The sequence below is a fragment of the Oryzias melastigma genome, linkage group LG24 (assembly GCF_002922805.2).
Source record: "Oryzias melastigma strain HK-1 linkage group LG24, ASM292280v2, whole genome shotgun sequence".
In the NCBI taxonomy this organism is placed as follows: domain Eukaryota; kingdom Metazoa; phylum Chordata; class Actinopteri; order Beloniformes; family Adrianichthyidae; genus Oryzias; species Oryzias melastigma.
Window position 1 is genome coordinate 24,167,672 of NC_050535.1, and position 14,987 is coordinate 24,182,658.

At 44.2% G+C, this 14,987-nt stretch overlaps 2 protein-coding genes across 2 annotated transcripts; one reads left to right on the plus strand and one right to left on the minus strand.

Moving 5' to 3' along the window:
• Window positions 1–344: 344 nt before the first annotated feature.
• On the minus strand, window positions 345–7,150 carry vps18 (VPS18 core subunit of CORVET and HOPS complexes). Its single transcript, XM_024291794.2, has 9 exons — window positions 6,776–7,150; window positions 6,558–6,699; window positions 5,100–5,191; window positions 4,605–4,855; window positions 3,089–3,442; window positions 1,747–3,009; window positions 1,454–1,663; window positions 1,006–1,242; window positions 345–872 (listed from the first exon to the last, which is right to left on the minus strand). Exons 1-9 carry the CDS (start codon window positions 6,876–6,878, stop codon window positions 576–578), a joined length of 2,949 nt encoding a protein of 982 aa, XP_024147562.1. The 5' UTR covers window positions 6,879–7,150; the 3' UTR covers window positions 345–575.
• Window positions 7,151–7,696: 546 nt separating this feature from the next.
• rhov (ras homolog family member V) lies at window positions 7,697–10,308 on the plus strand. The gene is made up of 3 exons (XM_024291795.2): window positions 7,697–8,176; window positions 8,682–8,740; window positions 8,906–10,308. Exons 1-3 carry the CDS (start codon window positions 7,822–7,824, stop codon window positions 9,350–9,352), a joined length of 861 nt encoding a protein of 286 aa, XP_024147563.1. The 5' UTR covers window positions 7,697–7,821; the 3' UTR covers window positions 9,353–10,308.
• Window positions 10,309–14,987: the final 4,679 nt, after the last annotated feature.

Here is a 14,987-nt window from a genome sequence, read left to right on the forward strand (position 1 = left end):
TTGAAATGCAATCTGATTAAATATTTAAAGCATTTATTGAAGTCATATTTAACTCAGTTGATATTCTGTTAGACTCTACTGTACTTGTGTTTTTAGGAAACACAGTTATGACAGTAATTCAGAGCCTTTCTCCAATTTTGTGTTAAAGTAAATTCCTTACCTCACAGGAATCCACAGAACACAGTTTAAAATCCTGAAACTATCCGACTTTGATTTCAGATTTGACTTAAGCTATCTCCAACATTCAAAATTTGGAATAAATTAGAACTATATTTTCCCAGCGTCTATCATGCAACCATTTTACTCTAGAGATCTCTTCAAACAAAGACACTTAAAACACACCGTTTTGGACAATGACTTTGATTATATTTGTACTTATTGTGTCCTTCATCCATTCATCTACAAACACAATCTTGTTCAATGTTGATTCGTTTGACAAACAATAACCTAATGGAGCTAAGCAAAAATGTATGCAGGCGGCTCTAGAAATTCTATATCTAATCCTCTCACAGTAAATTTCAGCTTTTGGTCACTGAAGGTTGTCTCTTTTGACAAATGTTCACAAATGTTAGTGTTCAGAGCCAGCTGGATTTCTCCTCCTCAAATCTGTGAGAGTCAATGAAAGGCTTGTCGATGGATTTGATCATCAGCTCTCCACAGTATGCACACTCGGAAGCAACAATGTCATCGATGTCTGAAATGATTTGCTCGCGGGTTGTGGCCACACTGCCCTTTCCCAGGCTGACGGTGTCTCCTTCCTCTTTGGCTGCGGGTCTGTGGCGAGATTTGCTGGACTGTGTTGTTGCAGAAAGCTTCTTCTGCAGCTCCTCCAGACGGCTGTGTTTGTATACTGACAAGTGAGGCGTCACTTCCTAGAAAGCAAAAAAAAAAGCATGTTGGAAGACAAGAGTCATCAGAGATTATCTTCACTGATTAACGGTCAAGTTTTGAAGAAAAATGGCTACTCCTCTTTCTTCAGTATTTTCCCCAAAAACGTCCCTTTACCTGCAGCAGGCAGTCGTAATGGAACATGTGTCCACACAGGAACAGGTAGAAGGATCTGTTGAGGAGCGGGAAGTCACAAGCAGCACACTTTTCCTGGGAATCCACCACTCCATATTTGTTCCTCATTTCCTGAATGTCTCCTCTGATTCGTCTGGCGCTCTCTGTGGCCTCCTCCATCTCTTGCTTCAGCTCTTCAATGTGGTGGTTGTACTCCTCCAGGGAGCTGCAGATGGCCTCCTTTAAAAACCACAGTAAACGCCTTGGAGAGTATGCTTTTTTAAGCTAATACTTGTGTTGCAATCTCAGCTCCATGGGCAAGCCTTGGGAGCTGTGCCCAAGCCTGCTGCTAAGACTTGGACATTTAAATTTAATATTTTGAATTTAGTCGCATCTGTAAGATGCAGTTATTTTCTGTTTCAGTAAAAATGAATGGAGGCAGGTTTCCTACCTTGAAGTGGTCGATAGTGACGAAGTCTGGAAAGAAAGGCAGGATGTCTTCAATCTTTAGCAAGTTGCAGCTGGAGAGACAGTTCATGGCTTTCTTCACATCCTTCTCCTCCTGCACCACATGCCTAGCTATCTTCAACCAGAGCTTCTTCCTCATCTCCTCATCATCCTCAGGAAGATCAGCGCACGACTTGGCTAAGTCGACATCCACCTGCAGACAACTACATTTGTTAAGACTTCTGACGCGTTTACAGCATCTTAAAGTGTGTGGAACAAATGGAGCATAACTCGTACTTGTAGAGCCAGATCCACAGCTTCCTCATGCAGCTCCATGATCCTGTAAATGAGCACGCAGGCCCGGTGGTAGCCGTGCTCCGCACACAGGCGAAGAGCATACTTCAGGTCATAGTGAATCTCTGAGGTGTGCGTACCTGCCTGTTCCAGGTAGCACAGAAGAGAGTCTGGTTTGTACTTTGCATAGAGCGAGAGCAGATAGTTATGGATGGCCTCTTCCGTCACATTCAGCTCATACACGCAGAACTCCATGTAGCGGATGGTTTCACTAATCTGCTGTGTGCTCCCCATCTGGCTGTAGTTCATCAGCGCTGGGATGAGCTTCTTTGGGTCCAGCTTCTTGCCCATCTGTATCCACGCGTTCACCACATTCTTTGGGATGTGCTGCATGAGGACTGGGGAGAACTTGTAGAACAGCTTTTCATCGCAGTGCTTGGCGAGCACATCCAGTGCAGCACTGTAGTTGTCATGCTGGCAGTGGTGCGATATCACTCTCTCATAGTCTTGCATGACCACTGAGAAGTAAACCATATCGTCCACGTTGCCATGGCTGGCCAGCAGGTCGTAGATGGTACTGCGGTTGTTAAACAGACACTCCTTGTGCTTGGAGTTGTTCAAAAACTGGCGAAATTCTTCACGAGTTTCCAGGAATTCACTACTGTTGCCATCACTCTCCAGCTGCCCAAGGCGGTTCAGGTAGAGTTCTGCCAGCCAGGTGACTAGCAGAGTTACCTGTGTCCTCTCACTCAGTTTTAAATTACTCAGTTTTTTTAGTAAGAACTCCTTCAAGGCCTCCTCCTGCTTGGCTTCAATGAATTTGAGTGCTATCTCCTCAAAATAGTTCTGTGTCATTGCATAGCACTTGGCACTCTCCAAGTATCTCTTGTTCTGAAAGCAGTACTCTGCCTCCTTAGCCAGAACCATGTCCAAACACTCAGGCCGGTCGCGGCAGTACTCCTTGGCCAGGTCGAACTTGTTCATGTTCATGTACATTTGCCAGACGTCCCTGGCTTCTCGCTGGATGTGATAACGGAAAACTGCCCGCTCGGTGTAGATCCACACGAGTCCTCCCACTGGGTCTTTGATCATTCGCTTGAGGGAACCAAATTTATCTGGGAACACATCTTCATGCACCACCTGTCCATTCAGAATGCAGATGGCCTTAACCCGGTCATAAAAAAGAAGCAGGAAGTGGAACTGAGTCAGGACGATGGAGATGGGTTTGTTTTGGCTCAGGTCAACATCTGGAGTGTATTCCCAAACCTTTAGAGGAAATGGAGGGAAAGCTTGTGAAGCAAGGAGAAGAAGAATGCAAAACAGATGCTACCAAAGAGATATTTACCTTTACATCACTCAGTAGGGAATCTGGTCTGACATAATCCAGCTGACCATACAGAACTCCGTTACCCATCATCCATGCAAATGCTTTGGGAGAGGTCCGAAGCTTGGAGGTGTAGAAGGTGATTTCACTGTACCCCATGTTGGCAGGGAACTCCTGAAAACTGGGCAGCAGGTCCTGGTTCTGACTGAAGATGGAGCTGAAGCCTTGCTGCTCAGAACCCTCTGCCACCTTCCCCACAAACTGGAACAGACGTTTGCGTGTGGTGGCTATGATGAAGTACTTATTCTCTAGACCTCGTTCTATCTCCAAGCAGCAGACTGGCACAGGCCTGCCATCTTCTTCCAGAGAGTGGACCTACATCCGAACAAATAAAACATGTAACTAACACACTTCCTTCTTGTTGTTATTTTCTTCAGAGAAATCCTAGGCCGAATCCGAATGGGGGTATCCGAAATCATTTTTTTGAAGGGCTAACCCGGATGCAGAGCCCTCCACTGCGAGGGTGTTTCATGTCGCAGTGTGCCGTGGAGGAGAAGCACATGTCTTCATGTGGATGTGCTCTGAAGCACAGAAGTTTACATTTAAGTCTAAGTCTTTTTGTTTCAGCATGACTTTTTAAAGTTATTAAACCAATGTCGTTATGTATTTCTGGGTGCTAGCAGCGCCATGCTAACGTAGCTCTGTGGGAGTGCTGTCCGAATTTGAGGACACTATTTTTCCAGAACTCTCCATTTGAAAGGCTAAATGTAGGGGTAGGGGGAAGGGGACGAATCCGGATCCAGCCGTAGTCTGCTCAGGTCAGAGTTTTACACTGCAGCAGCGTTTCACAGTCCTGGTCCTTTAAGGACCACTCCAATGATAATGGTGTTTTTAACATTCTTGCAGCATTCACCAGGGATGACGTTTAAAATAAATTAAGATCAATTCTTCATTTCTAAGGAATTCTTTTTCAAATTATGATGAATCTGGAGCACACGAAAAAATTATATTTGCAAAAACTCTCAATTGTGGCGTAAAAACGGAAATGGGCGGGGCCACAAGCTCCCTGCTCCACTCCATTCTGATGCCTCCACTTGTAGCTAAACCGATTAGCATCTTCATTTCTGTCGTTTGAGCTGGCATCTGGCTCGGAACTGTTCGGCTGGATATCTCTGATATTGCTCAACATTTTTGTTGCTCCACTAATGTTAGCTTTGGGTTGTGGGGGGCTGTAGGCTAGCAGGACAGATCGTAAACGGAGGGATGATGGAATTCCCGTGGGGGTTACTCATTCAACAACAGTCCCGCCCACAACACAGGGGTGACATTCTGATGAACTGCTGGTGCTCTGCAGAAATTATGTCCTAGAAAATGACTCGGATGTCTTGATTTTGACTAAAAATAGTATAATCCTAATTAAAAGACTACTGGGAACAAGATGAAAATATAGTTGTGGTGGGATCCTCAACCTTGGTAATAACTATCCTATAGTTATTACAGCAGGCAGGACCAGGGTTGGGGAACACACATCTCCTACCTGTCTGAAGTACTGGTCAGGGTTGGTGTTGAACAGGCTGCCCTCGTTTGCAGAAATCTCCCCCTCAAAGATGACACCTTGGTTGGTGCCCACTAAAATGGGTCCGGTGCTGGTCTCATTGCCCAGCAGTTTGTTCCAGCCCACACTTTCAATGAGGTGGCCTCTCCAGCGGGACAGACTGCGCACCTTCTGGGTGTTCCTGTTGAGGTACAGGCACTCGCTGTTGCTCAGACTGATCAGCAGGTGGGAGCCTGAAGAGAGAACACAAGGAGGATCGAGTTGTTTTTAGTCTCTACCATCACACTGGTCCAGGATGCAGCAGTACTGGTGGTGTGGGTCTGGGGTCTGAGCTCTATCAAAAACAAATCTGTCATAATAGAAACTACCACTGAATAGAAAGAACACTAAAAAAAAAGAAACACTCAAATATTGCCTTACAGCACTTACAGTTTTGAAACAATGTAAAAACCAGGACTTGTTTGGAGCTGCTGTTACCTGTGGGATCCAAGAACAACTTGTGCACTCTGCTGTCATCTTTCCTTCCTAACTCTGTCTGGTTAGGCTGGTCTGGTTTGGCCAAGTCGATTCTACGTTGAGGAGAGTGAGAACATTTCTGTCAGCACGTTTGAGAAGAAGGGCCTACCTCCACATCTCAGCATGAAGCTGTCCAACAGTCAATCAGGACTTCAGGAACTTCCTGTTCTAAAACAAGTTTTCCAGGAACTGACCTACATTTTAATCGTTTTATTTCTGATCTGATTATGAAGGAAGTTTTATTTTGGAAAACTACTCTAGCACATATGATTCATTTGTGATGCATGTCAAGTCGCTCAGACACGTGTTAAAAGTCCATCCGCTACTTTCTTCAAGCGGCTGCGCCAAATTAAAACCTCTGAGATAGCAAAGTAAATGGAATCAAACAAGTTTGGAATGTTTTATTTTTTTTTTATTTAACTTAAAGATTAAAATCTGCATTCGACAAACAACAACCAGGAGTCTTTACTCCAAGCATGGATTTATTGTGACAGTTTTGTCCACAGACCAGAATAATAATGCAGAATATTCAGCTGTCTAATGTTAAGAGGATGCTGCTAATAAAGCTGTCCCAACGGTGGATTCATGTTTACGATTGCATTTAGAAAATACCAATTTTGCCACAGTTTTTTGTATTTATCCGTCGTTCCTTTAAAGTCAGACGAGGCTGAAGTTGGCGTCTCATTTTTTTAGTCTCCAGGTTCAGAGTTATGGGTTAAGGGAACATCTGGATCACATTTCAATCGTCCCTACAGCAAATCTAGTGAACAAATAAAGTTTAAAGTAACTGCAGATACTTCGCAAGTTAAGCTATAAAAAAATAATAAGACATCCGCTTCAGCCTCGTACAGGCCAGTGAAAATATTGTCTGACATTAAACCGATGGTAGCCAGAAAAAGGTTGAAGACAAATGTGAACACTGGAACCTACAAATTCACCCCCAAACATGCTGATTGTTAGAGATTGTCGTGTTGATTGATTTCAAACCATTTTTAGCAATAAAAACAAAGAAATAAGAAAATGAAGAGGTTCATTCACAACATGACGCAACATTTTTGACATTATTGGTGCTAATCACAAACAGACATATTTGCCATATACAGACAGTCCATACTGAGACATTGAGTCAGGAAATGGGATTTTTAGGTAGAATGGAATTGAATGAAATGGAGCAGGTGTGAGAGAGTGCATAGAATGCATTTGTCAGCAGGTTGAAGTTCCTTTTGAGAGTTTATGGTTTCTCATACAAACCCATGATATCCAAGTCCACTCAGAGTCTCCATGGAGTCCACCTACACCTGTTGGATAACCATGACCTAACCTAACCAAAACTACAGTCAGAAACGGTAGATCTGAGGTCAAAATAGTTTGTTTTGAGTCTGATCAAAGCTGTGAGCATCAGGCGTTGGTGGGCGTTACCTGAGCAGGGTTTCCCTCCCCAGACTCATGCACAGCTGGTTGTTGCACACAGCCAGGTGATTGATCTTCTCAGGGGGGGTGAAATCAATCCTCTGTTTGTTGAAGATCGGCTTCTCCTCCTCGAGTCTTGCATTCACGAAGCCTTCAACACGAGGTCGGATCAGTCAGAACATTCAGAACTAGAACCAAACCTGATGACGTGGTTCTGAGGGACCGACCTGAGTGCGTTATCCCGATGTTGACGCTCGCCAGCCGGCCGTGTTGCTGCGAGCTCTGCAGGATGTTCTGCGAGTCTTCGTACTCGTCCAGGATGGAAGCCATGATGGGATGACCAGAGTTCCTCCTCCTCTGAAACCTGCTGAGGAAGTGACACAGCAGCTAGCTAGCGCGGGAGACGGCACTGATCAAAGCTTCCTGGACGCCGGTCGTCCGTCCACGTGCGCGGGAACGATGACGGACAGGAGAACGTTCGTGTTCCTGATCAAAAACCTGGCTGTTTCAGGTCATTTCCATTAAAGAACCTCATCAAGTTCCGCCTGCAGCCGCGCGGCGATGAACAGGGTGGGCCTTCGAGTCAGATGACTATTGAGTCACGTGATCTCTGTTATTGCAGTGCTGTTTTCAACCGCACGGGGCGCCACACTACTGAAGTCGAGTCATCTTAATGTTATTGAACAAAAAGGACAAACATTTTAGGTTTAAAACTTCATATTTCATGGAAGAAACATCAACAGAAACTTTTCTGCTGGAAAACACGATTAAACAACTGGTCTGTCTGAGTATGTGCTGCTGAGATAGAGAGATAGATAGATAGATAGATAGATAGATAGATAGATAGATAGATAGATAGATAGATAGATAGATAGATAGATAGATAGATAACTTTATGAATCCAAGGGCAATTCGGTTAAAGCAGCTCTCCAGCAAGAACAGATTAAAGTCATGACATACAAAAACAGAGTATGAAACAGTAGGTAAAATAATCAAATAAAACAAATTATTGTAAAAATGATTAAATATGAAAAAGTACAACAATGTTATAATTCAGTTGCTGTGTATGTAAAAGCTACGTTTTACAATTAACGGCCACAAAACGTGTTTTTCTTGACAGTGAAGTGGAACTTTGTCTCTGGGTTTTGTTCTGAACGAAACTGGATCAAATGTCTCGTGTACAGATGGTGGATCTGTGATTTAGATCCTGCTGGACAGAGGAGATCCTTCAACCTCTCTGCTGATGTTTGAAGTGTCCTCATAGCACTGGGAGATGGAGCACCTGCTCCTCCCGCTGTCAGGGGGGCGTGTCCGTATAAACCCTCACCTGTCTGAGCGTCATCCTCGTGAGCGCTCATTCAGCAGTGAGACGCGCGGCCGCGTCGTCAGGCTTTGGATCCTCGAGCGTCAGTCAGAGTGCGACATGCCCCCCCACATGGATTACTTTTCCCATGAGTCCCGAGTCCCTTCAGACTGCGTTCTGACCCGGGAGGACGAGCTGGACCCCGGGCTCATCAGCTGCATGCTGGTTGGAGACGGAGCCGTGGGGAAGACCAGCATGATCATCAGCTACATCTCCAACGGATACCCGGTGGAGTACCAGCAGACAGGCTTCGACGTGTTCTCTGGTCAGTTCCACGGACGGGGTTAGAAAAGAAATACAACTTTCATTTGAAGGGTGGACTCAGCTGACATTATAACTCTTACTCTGCTTCCTTTTTGCTTTTTACCAGATGAACTATTGAGTTTTGCTCTTTAATTATGTTGCATTATAACTGACTACAGAGAAATCACAATAAAATAGTTTGAATAAAATGTATCTAAGCTAAATATAATGATAGATAGATAGATAGATAGATAGATAGATAGATAGATAGATAGATAGATAGATAGATAGATCAATCTTGCATTAATTATTTAACATCAAAGTCTACTTCTCTGGGTTTCATTGAACAGGTATTTCATTTTGGTCAAAGTCATTTGAACTTTTCATACATCATTGAGAGTTTGCTTTGACCGTCTTTCCAGAGAGGTTCTTGAATGCTGTTACTGGATGTTTCACTGGATTGAAGCATTTATTTGAAGCCCCTCTCCAAAATCTAACTTGACAGTTTTGATCCTTTGTGTTTTCAGGTCAGGTCCAGGTAGACGGATCTGCGGTTAAGGTCCAGCTTCTGGACACTGCTGGACAGGTATGACCACTGGACCTTTCCTTTTTGAACATAGTTTGTTTTTTTTACTGTGTTGTTTTTAGTTTATTTTTCATACCCAGTGAATGAGAGTTTACACAGATGAACAACTGCTGACGTGTGAATTTTGAATCTGAACATTGGTTCCTCCTCGTGTCTTTTCCTCAGGAAGAGTTTGATGAATTCAGGGCTCTCTCCTACGCCCACACAGACGTCTTCCTCCTGTGCTTCAGCATGGTCAACCCTACCTCATTTCACAACATCACCAAGAAATGGGTGCCGGAGATCCGAGCCCACAACCCATCCTCTCCCATCATTCTGATTGGGACTCAGATGGACATGATGCTTGACGTGAATGTCCTCATCAACTTGGACCAGTGCCACGTGAAGCCAGTCCCAAGCACTCGGGCGCGGAGCATGGCCGATAAAATACGGGCCACAGACTATATCGAGTGCTCATCCCTCACACAAAAGAACTTGAAGGAGGCGTTTGATGCAGCTATCTTTGCTGCAATGAAGAATAAAGCTCGTAAGAACAAGAAGAGGAGGTTTTCTGACAGGAAAACCAAAGCATTTTCCAGATGCAGCTGGAAGAAGGTCTTCTGCTTTGTCTGAATTCTCTCTGAGTTGGTTTGTGAACTCGTTTTTAATTTATTGAAGTGTTTTACTGCTGCTTAGTTTAGCATTTGGTCCTTCTTATAGTGATGTTTGAAGTGGTGCTAAGATAGGATCTGTGCAACACTTCTCCAGGGAAAACCCGTCTCTGTTACTGGGATGTACCGGCACAGTCCTGGTTAATGGCAGCCATGTCAACGAAGTCTGCAGGTTCAAGGAGGTCTGTCCCGACTGTGAAACTAAAACAGGAACTGGACCGAACAGGCTGAATGCAGCGCAGAAGGAGGCTGCATGCTGGGTTTACTCGCAGCCTTTCTTAGCGTGTACAGAGCAGTAAGATTTGTGAGGACAGAGCCCTTGAAGGTGCAGCAGCTGGGAGTTTGGCTGCTGAGGGACAGCCTGCATTTCCACTTGTTTGTCGGACCTTCTCTGACAGGTTTGGTTCAGGGTTTTCCCTTCAAGTCACCTGTCAGTCTAATTGAGACTAATACTATTTTGTTTACCTGTGAGACCCAGCAGAAGAACGATTCTAGGGCTCACAACTTCAGAAAACAACGTTTCATGAACATAATTATGTTCTTTAAAAAGAAAAACTTTTAGGTTCTTCTGCTTCAATTTGACAGATGAACTTGTTGTTAAGTTGGAAAGTCACAGTAAACTCTGACTGTAAACCAACACAATGGTGTGGTTGTACCCTGCTCTCATGAATCTGCATTTGTAAAGGTTGAAACTCTGATGAGTCTGCCCCCCCACCCCACCCCACGCTGTCTTCTTACTCCAATTTTGGATTACTTTGTGGACACGTAGAGTTAAGTTCTTGTGTGAGGAGACCTGGATCTTTCCTTGTTGCACTGAATTGTTGCTTCTTGTAGAAGTCATGATTACGGTTCTGTTTGTTCAAACAGGTTTGTTATGAAATAAAAGACATGATGTCTGATGTTGTGACTTAACTATCAGGAAGCTTAATGACCTTATTGTGCTCTAACTGCTTCATCTGACATGATTGATGAAATGTAAATAAAGAAGAGCCTGTTGGGGTTGTCTTCAGCAGAATCAGCTCTCATTGTGTAACAGGCACAAACAGACACGGATGTCCGAGGTCTTCAACAGCACCTTCGGTATTTTACTAGACCTCTTCAGTTTTTAAAGCAGCCTGTGTAAGACATGCTGGAGAGGATTCTTCCCAGACACAAACACATCTGAGGCACATAAGTCATTTCAAAAGTCCTGCAGCAGGAAAAAACATCCATTTCTGAACCTGCTCGGTCTCGTTTGGGGTCACGGGGTAGCTGAAGACTATTCCAGCTTGTGGTAGGGCAGAGGCGGGGTTCATCCTGAGGGTGCTGGTCTATTAGACAGTCTAACATAAAATGTAGTGTAGACTATGAACTGACAGATTAAAAGGGACTAGGACAGGGAAACAACCAGGGCAGCCACAAAGAAGGGTAAGAAACCGTCTGAAAATCCATTTCTGCTGTGCTTTTGTCCTAAGCATCACAGGTGAATCACATACATACAGATCTATGGGCTGTTTTGGCAGGGTGCTGTGGGTTTGATTAAATCAGAACCATGCTAAAAGTTCTAATTTTGGAGAGTCTCTCCAGGATGAAGGCATCAGAGCTCATGATCAGAGAGTGGAGCGGCTGTTCAGTCAGTCTCACATTTACCCACCTTTAACCTGGATTTGACTCTTCAGCAGCAGCTGGTCACATTACCAAGAGAGTCAATGCAAGCTTGACATATGTGTATATAAGCAAATCGTATGTGAATGAGGGCTGCACGGTGGCACAGTGGTTAGCGCTCTCGCCTCACAGCGAGGCGGCCCTCGTTCAAATCTGGGACCTTTCTGTTTGGAGTTTGCATGTGTGAGTTTTCTCCAGGCACTCTGGTGTTTTCCCATGAGCATGCTTCATACTGTAGGTTAATTGTCTACTCTACAGTGTCCCTAGGTGTGCATGTGGGAGTGACTGTGTGGTGACTGACTGGCAACCTGTCCGAGGTGTACCACGCCTTCAACTGTGCTACGGATAGTTTGCAGAAGTGGTCCAGAGAACAGTGGACTCTTGCACAGAGTTAAGCACATGTATAAATACACACATATATAGACAGAACACTACTCCCATGGTTTTGTGATGCTGTGGGCAGTTGCTGCCATCATCAAAACAGGACTCCAACATCTTCCCAGCTCAGATGTAGGTATTCAACTTTCTCAAACACATGTGAGTCTCATGCTTGTTAAAACTGCACCAAGACAGTGTCACTAGAACTTTTCCTTCTTTTATTCAGGTTCAGTCTTTACATACATCTGTCCTGTTTGACAAATGTGTGACACTGTTGTGAGTCAAACCTTAGTAGCTGACGAAAGGATCCTAAAATAACAAAATTCATTTGAGGGACACTTTAATGCCAATGTCCGCATTAAAGTGTTATACCCGAACCACCTTAAACTTGGTTCTACATTTAATGACAGCTCAGTCTCTTCCAGGAATATTAGCTGACCATCATGTGTCCAACACAACTCTCAAGACATTACTGTTGGAGTCAGATACCTGTACACATTTTCACCCTTGTGTCTCCCAAGGCTTCTGTCCTGTCTTTCCTCTCAGCATTTCTCATATTCTAATATGTCTTCATCTCCCTTGAGGTACCAAATAACAAATGCAGTTTTAGAGATCATTTATTTATACCGGGCTGCACGGTGGTGCAGTGGTTAGCGCTCTTGCCTCACAGCAAGAAGGCCCCGGTTCGACTCCCGGCTGGGACCTTTCTGTGTGGAGTTTGCATGTTCTCCCCGTGCATGCGTGGGTTTTCACCGGGGACTCCGGCTTCCTCCCACCGTCCAAAAACATGCTTCATAGGTTAATTGGTGACTCTAAATTGGCCCTAGGTATGAATGTGAGAGTGGATGTGACTGGGGCCCTGCGACAGACTGGCGACCTGTCCAGGGTGTACCCCACCTTCACCCATCAGCAGCCGGGATAGGCTCCGGCGACCCCGAAAGGGACGAAGCGGTCAGGAAAATGGATGGATGGATTTATTTATACCACACCTGTTTTGACCCTCTCAGTTTAGAGTCAAGTTAAAGTCTCATTAGCTGTCACATACCTAGCTAGCTGTGTGATATTTGTTCTTGGCATTTGAACCAACCCCTGGGGGAGTGGTGAGCTGCAGACTTTGGATCCATATGGGGGTTTAACCCCACAATTCAACACCTTAATGCTGAGTGCCACACAGAGAGGCATTGGGTCCCATGTTTGAGTCACTGGTACGACCTGAAGTCTTTGGCATGACTTGATGCTTTCTGCTGGATCGAGTTTGTGTTCTCAGATGTTGTGGTTGCACAATAACAGATCTTTTTTTTTTTTTCTTTCAAAATATGTTCAAAAATAGGAATCACAGCTGTTAACAAAATCTGTAACATTTCTAAAAAATTAAAAGAGAAAATTTCCCAAATTTCAAGTCTTTGTGACTCTCACACTGTGCTAAACAAACACTGTGCAGTCATACTCTCATTGAGCAACAGCAAACAGGTTTTTGGTTCCCAGGGTCAGTGAACAGCTCTTCCTCCTTCTATGACTTTTCTTCCTCCCCTCTTCACGTGGTTAGTCACTCTTATCTTCCCACCAAAGGCTGGTCCTCCTCCTTGGATCTCCACCCTCCAGCAAAGAAGTCAGAAGCAGTCAGCCAGGTCTTCCTCTGGCTCATGGCCAGTATCAGTCTTGGTTTCGCTGTAGTCTCCTGCTGTTGATGAAGCCTGGGAATCAGCAGGTGCCCTGACAGGTCTGCCTGGCTCAGCTCAAAGCTGATTGGCTCATGCTCCTGCTGCTCCTTAACCCTCTAAAGTGGCAGTTGAACTGTTGTGCTTTGAGGAACACTTGGCACTACTTCCAGTCTCTCTTTCACAGATCAAGAAACAGTTGTCATATTGTGTGTTTGTGCACATGTCCTTGTTTCTGTTATTTTGTTAAAGACTTAGACCCTAAACTGAACTGTACTGATCTAGAGTGAAATCACTCAGGTGTAAAACTACAATATGACAGAGGAAATAAAAAACTACTAAAAAAATATTGGAAACTAAGCAACAGTAAGGGATCAGAAAGAAAATTATGTCATTCAGAGTATAAATATGTGTACTTCTGTCCTCTTTTGCTGCGGTTACTGAGTTCTCCTTAGTTCATCAGTACCTGGTGTTATAATGGTGTCAAATCTGTTTTGGAATGAAAGACCATGAAGAAGATGAACACAAAGTCATCAACAATCCGTTCAGAGACAGAGAAGTGATGTTAACGGCAACTGAGAAAAAGCATAACAAATTAAAAATCTGTGAAACATCTATTTTGGAACACAAAGAGAAGTCAGCCAGAAAACTGGAAGACTAAAGGAATAATAAGCAAAATCGATCTGTCAGTAATGCAAGAATGAGAGGGCAGGTTAGAGACAAAACTCTTAAGACATCCATCCATCCATCTTCTTGACCGCTTTGTCCCTTTCGGGGTCGCGGGGGTGCCGGAGCCTATCCCGGCTGCTGATGGGTGAAGGTGGGGTACACCCTGGACAGGTCGCCAGTCTGTCGCAGGGCCCCAGTCACATCCACTCTCACATTCATACCTAGGGCCAATTTAGAGTCACCAATGAACCTATGAAGCATGTTTTTGGACGGTGGGAGGAAGCCGGAGTCCCCGGTGAAAACCCACGCATGCACGAGGAGAACATGCAAACTCCACACAGAAAGGTCCCAGCCGGGAGTCGAACCGGGGCCTTCTCGCTGTGAGGCGAGAGCGCTAACCACTTGCGCCACCGTGCAGCCCCTCTTAAGACATCTGTTAGGAAATAACATTAAAGACCAGAGTTCCTTGATCTTCCACAGGCGGAACCATTTCCCTGTTTCTGCTGAGACCCGCTCCGAGAAGCAGCAAAGTGCAGGGTACCATGGAGAAGTAGAAGGTGTTCAGCTGCATGTTACAGGTCATGAGTTCTGTCAGAAAGTAGAAAGTACTCATAACCTTCTAGAGCACGACATCTCTCTAGTCCCACATGTAGAAGTTGTATTGCAGGTATTTTATCAGTTGGCAGTTTCCACATCCTGATCAAAGATGGAGATGCAGTTCTCCTCCAGAAATCCATGACCAGTTCCTTTGTCCTACCCATATTTCTGTTAAAACCATTAACCACACAGAGACGGAAGTCTGTTTTTTTTGACACATTCTATTGAAGAAAGAACACTAAACCTGTTTCGGTTCAGTGTTGACTGGTAAGGCTCTTAGTTTAGTGATTGATAATTGCGGGTAATGGATTATGCTGGTCACTGAATTACCATCATAAGAAAAGCTGTGAAAACTAGTAACACAGGTAACAACCTATCATCATTTTATGCTTAAAATGCATCTTTTTTTCTTAAAATCAGGTTGACAAACTTAATATTTCCTAGTCTCATTGTGTTGTGCACGCATAAGATGTATGCATATAGATAGGCATTTTTCAATAAAGTTGATGACTGGTTATCGCAAGTTTTGATATATCTGTGCATAGTTATATATTTCTTTTGTCTTCTTTCGTTGCATTTTTCATTTGATTGCTACAATAAACCATGTCCAAATCCAAATCGCAGATCTGCATAAAACTTGTAAGACAAAAA